The 10,464-nt window shown below is 40.8% G+C and overlaps 1 protein-coding gene across 1 annotated transcript in view; it reads left to right on the top strand. All coding sequences in view use genetic code 11, as the record gives it.

Moving 5' to 3' along the window:
- Positions 1-6,711: 6,711 nt before the first annotated feature.
- Positions 6,712-10,464, top strand: part of EGR_01766 (hypothetical protein) — a gene marked incomplete at both ends in the record, with an annotated part of 12,114 nt that continues 8,361 nt past the window's right edge. The window contains 3 exons of the mRNA XM_024491015.1: positions 6,712-6,726; positions 7,602-7,668; positions 8,322-8,524. Of these exons, the coding sequence (XP_024354471.1) occupies positions 6,712-6,726; positions 7,602-7,668; positions 8,322-8,524 (285 nt within the window). The remainder of the gene's footprint in view (positions 6,727-7,601; positions 7,669-8,321; positions 8,525-10,464) is intronic.

The raw sequence follows: 10,464 nt of genomic DNA on the forward strand, positions 1-10,464 counted from the left end.
TGAATTTTACCGGAAAAGCTGTTTTTAAAAGTATTTTGCCCTCGTTGTTGTGGTTTTAGGTGCAAAGCACTGCAGGAGAAAAGGAGTAAATGTGAAAGCAAGTTAACCTTGTTCCTCCATGCCTCGTATGAAACCCCTCCCATCAACTGTTACTTCATGCGTAAGTTGGCTGGGATCCTCTCCGATTAGAATAATGTCTTACAGATTGGTACATTATTACAACTTAAAAGCAATCTAAAAGTGTAGAGTAAGCAGAATCTTGTTTTCCTTCTTCTTTGTTCCAAACCGTGATTTAATTTACTAGACGCGCTGACCATGGCTTTAAATTCTTTCCTTCAAATGTACCTTAAATTAGCAGCTCAAAGTGAAAAATGCCATCTTTACCCTCATCATAATCGCTCATTGCAACTTTATTTGTTGTAGCTTTAGCAATTGTTAGCAGCGTCCCGTGATCATCGGTCAATGGCTATAACAAAGTTATTCAAGCCATTTTGCTTCATTGTTCTCAAAAACCTTCTCACATTGCGTCTTCCTGCATTACTTGTAATTTTAAGTAGCCATTCCCAAAGAACGGTGCTTTCCATGACGACATCGAAAGTGAAAGGAAGATGCAATTAAGATTTCAGTTTTCTATAATAAAGCAAGCAAAGACACATAATTACAAGTTTGCTTATGATAAATATGAACTAGAAGAAGTCGAAAGTGAGGCGATATAATCAAGAGTGTTGTACGTTACATAGCAGACGTGAGGCGTGTCGTTAGATATCATTTGCCTTAATCATTTATAAAACCTGTACAATATGCAACCTGGTGTCGATGTATGCCTAATGGTTTTGGGGTTCGAATTGAAATAGGGGTGCGCAGTGCCTATCGCAAAGATTGTGTGGGGACTGTGCGAGGATTTATTAACTGCACACTAGTCAGATGATATTAGTTACGCCCCTCCGTTTACATGCCTCAGGAGTGCAGGCACTTGCAACAGCTTTTGTCATTTCGAGGCCATCCTAATCACAATTTCTAAGCCCTAGAGCTTCCAAAGTCTAGTTAATGTCTTCAAGGGTTCAACAGTGAGCCTCAAGTGGGCAATTTTAGGTGACTCTTCATCCCAAGCAGAGTTTTGAAATACATAAGTGACAGAGAGCAATGGCATGGCTTTAGTATTTTTAATATTTTCTTTAGGAGGACAAACGTGTTTATAGAGGTTGAATGATGGATCATGGAATTCTGGACACCAACTCAATTTTTCTGCTAAAATGCACGCTAGTATAGGACTTGTCGACAAACAATAGTTGCATTTTCAAAGGACTCTCAAGTGCTCTGAAACCTTAAAAGCTCATAAATAACCAGATTACTAGTGTTTACTAGTAACAAAACGAAACATAAAATTTGGCCCTACGAGTTGTCAATGAGGGCGGTATATGGTGCTTTGAAAGATGAGAGTAGGGCAGGAATATTCTAGCTATGCATGGGTGTCCATATTAAAGTAGTGATAGAGCTGGAGAAGACTGAAAACTTGTGTATCAGAATATCACTTCACCTTCCAAGTCCCCACGACAGCGATTTGCAATACCTCACTGAGTGTAGAGTGTTGAATGAGGAATTTCCTTCTCATTTGTCGAGGCCGAAGTCGGTAATGCCTATGAATCTGATAATACGACCGGCATCGTATTGTGGCAAAACTATACACAGTATCAATCTACCAAGGTCGTCCGGTTCACATTCCAAAGTTTGATGAGGCCGCGTTTCTTCTGCAGCGCTTTTGCTTTTAATGGAGCTCATTCAGTCCTGAAAAGCCAATCCAATTAGAAGGGCATTCATGCAATTTGTCCCTCAACTATGGTTCAACCAGATTATTTGTCAATCTTAGAGCTCTCCAACTCCTTTAACAAAGTTTCCTGATTTACGTCAAATTTATTACGTTACGATCAGCAGAAGGAAAAACGATGACAGTGGGCAAAGAAATGTCGTAACATGTCAATATAGACCAGGCAGAACCTGGACAGTAGAAGTACTCATAGGTTTAAAATTGGTCTAGAAGGAAATTCGTTGAGCGAATTTATAAGTTGCAATAAATCTGCTCCAAATTTTGCAGAAGGCACTTCAATCGCTGTGGATAATATCAGCGATACCTATGAATAAAATAGCCTACCTTTGTTCACAGCTTACCCAAGTCACCGACAAGTGAAGATGGAAATTCCGAAGTTGCCGTTTAAGCATACGAATACATTCTCATGGCAAGATGTCAGGCTGGGAAGAACAAGCATCATAATGCATTCTGTATGTGGACATCGGTGAGACTGGGTCCACCTAGCAGCCACCCTGGTCAGATGCTGCATAGTAGTCTGTGGCTATCAATTAGAGAAAGTTAGACTCAGTATAACAAAAAAGACTGACTTGGAGTGTTACCAAGTCAGCTTGATACTTTACATTATTGTTAAACACAAAAAATGAAATTTAAGTATTTGAGTGTCAAGTACTCAAAGTTAAGCCATTGTTCACTTAACGTATCGAGTATAGTGTCACTGCCACTTAGCCTATGGTAGGAAAGATAAATGGTGGAAAACGGTACAACTGGTCGCAAATGAATGTGAAGGCAGGCGCCACTCCAGTGGCGGTAGTGGTGTCTTCATGTTGTGTTTATTTCAGACTTTCAAGAAACGGGGATATCCAAATTTTAAGAAAACTCTCCCATTTTGATTTGTTGCAAGGTAGGTCTCAATCTCGCGCATAAATTCTCGATCATTCTATGCCATCAGGAAACTGGTGCTCCTGTTTGGTTTCCCTGACTTGTCCTTTTTTCCTCTGGTTGTTTAGTATCGAGGTCAAACTGACTTTGTATGCGCCATTTTGCTAACCAAAAAGCATTGTCAAGACCGGGGACAATCAAAACATTATCAATGTGAGAAGAGACGACCACCGCATGTTTTCAGCAGTAGCTACTTAACATTCAGCTGGTCGGCAGTCGCGTCCGCCCAGACCAGCGGCAAAGACACCCATCTGCATTGACGGCGTCGTCATTCTGATCTGGATGATCGCATTTCCAGCACATGCAGAGCAGATTGTAATGGCGGAAATGCCGGTTTTGGCTTAGCTTGACCTTGAAAAACAAGGGCTTGCAACTTGCAGCTCTTTTCTCGGGACCCAGAAGTCGGTCTCAGTACCCAGAACCCGAACTCAGATGTGAGTACGAGGTAACGAGACGTGGAGTGCTGTGACACTTCGAGTCTAGTCGAGTCAAGCCGAGTCTTCCTTGATATTTGGATAGGTTGTGTCACTATGGAAGATTGTTTAGTGGAATAATAAAAGAGCTAGGCGGTAATAGTCAACGTTGCCGACCATGTTGTTTGGTTGGAACGCAGTCTACAAAAATCAAAGAAGCCGGCAATTGAGCAAAAGTTTAAGCTCTGCGTCTCCCCCCTGGCACAGTTGAGTGTTGTACTCGACATTCCGGTCTGTGAGTTTTCTGCATCTAATATCTCAAGGTGGTCACTGTTTTGCAAACCACCCAATAATCAGGAGAGGCAACGGTTAAATTTCTCGTGGAGGAGGAAATATACTTTAACCCGCCGAGCCTCTGCAACAGGGTCACCTGAACTGTTAATCACAAGAATAATTGTCTATTGGCAGAGTTTTTTAAAAGAGCCCTAATTTTGGATTGTAGCTACAGTATTGCTACTCAGCATCTACTTTTGCTTGCAAGAATGGATGCCATCTGCAATTAAATTCAATAATTCTTTACACGAAACTGTATCCACAACTGCACAAGCTAAGCGACTTCATTGCACACCCGTGCTAGATACGCGTAGATGAATACAAAGTTCAAACCAACAGTCCATGATTTTCGTGCGTTCTTCGTTAGTAGTTTCTTAACCATCGTTTACTCATTAAATTTCCCCAACAGACGCAAATGTAAACAAAGAAGAGACACATAACTGTATCTGATTCCATCCTTCATTTATCGCATGTATTTTTTAGTCAGACGTGGGTGCATATTATGAATTCCAAAAATACTTAATTTTGAAGCACATGATTAACAAAGTTTAAGAACAATGGAGGAAACTGATTGGAAGCACTGGCTATTAGGAAAGCAAAATACACACTAGGATGAACGGTCCCTTTATTGCAATGTATAACATTATATATGATGAAGTATTTTTGTGAATAAGATAACGCTTCACTTTTAAATCTAATTTCGCAAATTAGGTTATTGTATGTTCGAATCCATTGACAAAATAAATATTACTAACGCGCAGTTAGCGAGGGTGTGCTCCTAGGGTTTCATTTTAGTTTCCTTTCGCAACATAATTTGCTGTCCATCCATTTATTTCTCGAGGTTTGGAGTCGGTCTCCTCTTCAGGGGTCAATGGCATCATCTCAGTCAGGGGCTTCACGCACAGTAACCTCTTCTCACCTAAAAGGTGCTTTTAAAAAAATATTTATTATGTCATCAGTCGATGAGGAACTTTAAAAACTCCAGTTGCCTAGGTGCTAACCCTTTAGTTTCCTCATGAATGAACTTGAACCTACCTGATACATTGCCCCTGGAACCTGATCTGCCTACTCCTTCACCAGACCGAAAATTGGGTGCAGACGTAGACCCAGTGTAGCTCATTAGTGAAGATTTTAAGAAGCCAGTGAATCAGGGAGAGATGAAGTTTAACCGGAATTTCATAGCTAAGCATGTCAGCATCGACGAATCAGTGAAAATTAAAAAATGAGAGATACATCATTCACTTATGATATGCAACATTCCACGTGTCCTCACAAACCGTAATGTGGAAGTACTGCGTAGGAGCATGACTAAAAGTGCATCGCACGGAGATCAGAGATGCCTTTTAGATAAATACGCATGCAAACGAGTAGCGTTGCGTTGCATGCGCATCATTCACTTGAGTATGCGCAATTTGATAATTGTAGAATTATTCTCCTATCCCTTCGTTAGTGTAGCCACCAGAGTCTGTCCTAAAGACGAAGAAGTCATAATGCGAAGGTAGGAACTGTGGTATTGACGGATGGGGGTTACATTCCTGGACTGAGGGTCACGCCACCCAGTGGAAGTACAAAGGCAGAGTCCTAGAAATTCGTGAGACCAAAACGAAGAGTAAGCAAATAACCCAAATACTGCAGTTAGATTTGTCATATATATCCTTCTACATTTGTATATCTTATTTCGAACCTGATGAATATCCAAAACGCTTTAAAAGAAAAGCTAAAGTATATATCAGCGCTGATTTATGTTTTCTTAATCGTATGCTTATTTGTAACAGCTATTCAACTCCCGCAGTTTAATCGACACCCAAGTATCCCACTCCCAAGAAAGAGGCGACTTCATTTATTAGTAAATTTCGTATGTAACTAACTCTACAGCCTAAAATATCGCTAGTTTACAGTGCACAGCCAGTAACACATGTTGCGAATTTGCATGATTTAAACCGGTACAAAAATGAATGTGTTTAATTAATCTAAAAGGAATTCATAATTCTTGTTGCTAGAATTCTCGAATTACTAAAACCACAAACAGTACCATATTTGTTTTAACGTCTTATTTTGGGTGACACCTAAGGTCTTTTATTGGTATATGTATCCGAACAGGAACAAGTTTATCACTCATAGAAATCTCATCACTGATGAGAATCCTGCTTGTATCACCTATAATGAGCATTCCCTTTTTCCTTTCCAGTTAACTAACTATGTTTCAAACAGAGCCTTTTTTAAGATTTGCATACACTTTGAAGCCACGTTTGCTTATCTGTTTTCTTACATATTTTCATGCAAAGTATTGAGCTTCTAAGTTGATACCAATTCTCGAATACCATATGGGTTGTGGGTCTCTAGCGTCTTACCGAATCCATTTATACTCATGTTTTTTTATGGACTTTACATTACAGAAATCACTTTCAATTCGTTGCAGTGTTTTTACATTCAGCAACTTGTTGGCAACAGTGAAACTTATGTGCTCTGTTGACTTTCCCCTTTTAGCATTAGCAAAATCAAAGACGTCTTTTGGCATCCCGCGTAACTGACTTTAAGTAACATTTGATTTGCAACTTTTTTTTATTCTGATAAGAAAATTGAACTTTTTTCTTTTGACAGCACTGTATAGGTGCTCTGCATCAGTTAGAATTTGTCTATTGATAAGACATTATTTTTGTCAGCGCTTGAAGATGATCTGAGGAGTTGAGCTTCTGTTGCATGAGCAAACTCTTCTATCAGGGGAGACATGTCAAATAGAGCACTGGTGAGCAGCAATATTTAACGTGGCAACCACTTCATCTATGTGAGATCCAGCAAGGTTAAGCTAAGGCCGTACCTGAAATTTGGGCGGATTTTGCCCCTTTTATTAAGTGAATGGAAATTCGAGATGAAAACTGACTACCACTATGTCCCCACCTTTTTAATGCAAAAGTAGTTTTTCTCACTGTCCTAATGGCCAGTCGTGTCCATTGTTCTTTTGCACTGAATGCACAACGTTTTGTTTTGCATCGCGTGCTCAGTTGATTAATAAACCCAGGGAAAGGGATAGCGAAGAAATTAATCGTGCACCGGAGGCACATACGTCAACGTGTGACAGTTTCGGATATCATAGTTGTGCCAGCTGGCAGAAAGGAAGCCTAGTGGGTGAAAGGCAACGTAATCGTGGCCATACTTCCAGTCACTTATGGCTAATGGTACAGAAACTGTAACCCTAATTTGAACAGTTTTCTTTGACAAATGAGGTGCGATCAAGTAAGGGTTTCAGATTTCTCTCCCGTAACCGCTTTCTCAGACCAATCTTCGCAAGTTTACTTAATTATTATTATAAGCACTACCCCGCGTTTGGTTGCCTTGGCTAACCATTGTCGCAAACGGTTAGATTTTAATGTACTTATAATTGCTGCGAGGACAGGGCTCATCGAAATACTTAGAGCCCCAGTCTACTTCTACTCTTCGGCATTTAAAGACGTCCGTATTGATGTTCTCGTCTTCAGATTACTCCGGGGATAGAATGCATAGGCACCAGATTACAAAAAAACTGGGTTTTTCTATTAAGACCCGTTGTCTACTAGCACTTCAGTGACCTTGAAAAATCATTTCCAGTAGCGTCACCTGTAGTTTAACATAAGTGTGCTTGCCATAACTTCTGATGTTTCCAGCTCACCAGTATAAGTTGAGATTTCTCAAGGCGACCATTAGTGGTCAAGCCTGACTTTCATCAATGATGGGAGTTTAAGTCAAACAAGGGCATTGTTGAGCGGCTAGAGATCCAATCGTTGTAACTCCTCCTTCTCTGCTTGGAATCCTCTCCGCTGGTAAATCTTAGCAATCAAAAGCTTTATGTCTTAGTTGACATCGCAATTTGCTTCTCAACACATATGTGTCGGCTGCTACGACAGTAATGATCGTGTAGAGTAGCTCTGCGGTATAGCTCCATTTGGCATTATTTGCGTTAAAATTAAAAATCCCTATTGGGCGTGAACCCACCTCGTTGCACCACGTTTAACTGCTCATGACAAAGCGACATTAGTAATTAATAGATCTCCGTTTTATCCATTCAATCAAACAGTTAATACATTTTGGTAGGTTAAATGTACGATAGTTAAGTTTTTCTCTACATAGATCAGAAGGAACAACGCAGATTTTTTATCAACACATCTATTTTAGATGACCAGTCATTAGTAATTCTGGGGCGTAAGTAGCCGCTTCCTTTAAGGGACCCAAAACCTGCAGTTGTGGTAGGTTACCCAATTCTCCTATCACATTTTCTCTGCTAAACAAACAGATGAAGAGATAGGTGATGTATTAGAGTTGCAGGGAAGTGGCTGAACAAATGGAATGAGAAGTATTTTAACAGGAGGGCAGTCAGCACTTCTGTAATTGAATGAATATACAAACAGACAAGTAGACAGCTTAGTAGTCAGAGGAAAAAACATGTAGGTGGGTGGGAGGATGGTTAGGCAGACAAAGTGGAAGGTTGAGGACATGTGACCGCAGGATCAAAATTAAGGATCGGGCTAAAGTGTATAAGAATAGGTGAAGAGAAGGGCGAATAATAAAACGATAAAGATTTTTTTAGATGTACACCCACACCCCCAATCTCTCACTATCTCCTTTTCTCTTCATCCTCTACTGACAGCGTGGGAAGCTAAGAGCGGCCCACGTAAACGCCTCGTATGTACAAGCGCCGCTGCATAACGCATCGGGCGCCACAATAACTGCGGATTTCAGTACCCCTCCCAACTACATCGCCACTCAAGGCCCTCTCGATTCCACAGATGCCGATTTCCTCACCATGCTCTATGGACAGCGCGTGCCCCATGTAAGTCACTTTTTCTATTCTCTAGGCAGTGCTATTCCATCATGCACTTCTGTCCATTTCTCTGTACTTCATGCCTTACTTTTTTCTAGCCCTTACCTTTTCGCTTGTTTATTTCTCTCCCTTCCTGTTGCTCCCCTTTTTTCGCCAAGCTGTCTGCCATTGCTATTCTCACCAGTCCTTTCATCATCAATACTTGCATTTTATGGGATATCTTTCTCCTCTTTACGAGTAAGCCTATTTTTATTTCCCTGTCCTATCGATCACATCAGTTCTAGTCCCTGACTAATGGTTCTGCCTCACCAGATTTCTCTCAGCTGGATGGAGGATAACTAACCACTAGGCCCCAATATACCTACTTGATTAGTTCACGAATCTTTTTTGCCATCCATTTGTATAAAAGAACAGTTAGAAATGCTTTAAATGTTTAGATGCCCGAAAACACTCGTTTACAGGTCGCAACACATCCCATAGCTTCCGTTATGCGGAGATTACCAATTATCACTCATTCATCAGTTCAAAGGGCAGGCTGAACAGACCCTTCATAAAAAGGCGCAGACAGTCTCTCGTATTCACATTGGTTAGCAGTGTCACATATGCGTGACCTATGTTCTTTATCAGTTTACAATAAGTCGTGCCACGAAAAAATCGGGGTCATCAAGACAATAAGACAGAAACGGAATATTCTTGCTCTGATGATACATAATTTAGTAGTATATAGCCGTTTTTTGGACTACTGCATTCCGCTTTTGGCTAAAATCCCGATGAAGACCATGCTAGGTTGTGCTTTTCCAGTGTGCGCGTCATACGAATTAGCAGAACCTATTTTTGTTCATTGCCTAAACTTGACAATCAAATTACGTTCAAATGAGCTTTGATGAAACTATACGAAATGTTGTTCAGCTGAACAAAGCACGTCCATTCCTCTACATGGTTCTTGATCCTCCTTTCCTATTCCTTCATCCATTTCCCCGTCTACCTTTCTGAGGCTGCGTCTGCTCTCTTAGTCCTCTGCGTATCAATAGTTATACCGATGAGAGAATGTAAACTTCCTAGCTTATGATTTTTCGGTCCAGTACATAGCGGAGCTTGTGCATGTACGCTCCTGTGCCATAATGGCTTTTTGCTCGCCTACAATTTTAGCCCGTTATTTTTTTTTGTTTTCCCATCCAAAAGACAGTTCTACCTTCAGTTCTTTGTCATTTTACCTATTCGTCTCTGCGTTCATTAGCTGTTTCTAGGGGCAGTAGCTTACACCCTCAGTAGACATCTGACGTTTACAAAATAAGCCGGACCTTTGCTGGACCTCGTAACGAATAGGTATGATTATTTCAATGAGTCACAATTCGCTTGAGGAGTGTTACAAAAAGAGCGGTTCGTTTTCTGACCTATGAGAGGGTAGTAATTTGTAACTTTTCGAACAAGTTATCAATAAATGCTTTACGCAAATTTTACTCGTACCCTCATTTTTGAGAAATAACCCACAATTCCTAAAGCAAATTTAAACTGCGTTAAAATTCTTCATGATTTTGATCTTCTCCTATATGCAGTGAGTTACGGGATTGGTAGTGTAAAATGTAGTTTGTCTATTCACCTGGTAAACAATCTTTGCTTAGCGCATTTCATTCTCTTCTCCTTGAGTAGCTAACGTTGGCGTTTTAACTGCTTGGCTGTTTGTGTTCACCCACTGTCTAAGTACACATCCATCAAGCCTAAACGCCTCTGTCTCTGCGATCTTTGCCTGACCTTCTCTACAATGCATCACAAGGACCATCTTTCCTCTTTAGTACCCTGAGTCACCTCTGAAGCCGTACTAAGGCACACCAGTGTACAAGTGGTCAAGTATAAGCGAGTAGGAAGGCTGAAAGGCCAGGCATAAGCCATACTGCCTAAAAGGAAGTGCAGTACATGGAGAGGGTGAAGGGACTGCGTAGTTAAAAATCCACTTAACCTACCGTCAATGCATTCCACCTCCCCTGTTTGTTTACCCACATATCGTCTTTCGTCTGCCTGTCTCCCTCCAAGTAACTGCCTTCTCATATGCCGTTACACTTCGACAACTATTTAGTGTTTTTTCATTGGGTTACACAGTTCTCCGTCGTCAAGCTTTCGCTGTGATCACTTTCTGATGCCGATCAGAAGACAAAGTCGCTTGTCTTTTCGTATTCTCC

The sequence above is a fragment of the Echinococcus granulosus genome (genome assembly GCF_000524195.1).
Source record: "Echinococcus granulosus chromosome Unknown EG_S00007, whole genome shotgun sequence".
Taxonomy (NCBI): Eukaryota; Metazoa; Platyhelminthes; class Cestoda; order Cyclophyllidea; family Taeniidae; genus Echinococcus; species Echinococcus granulosus.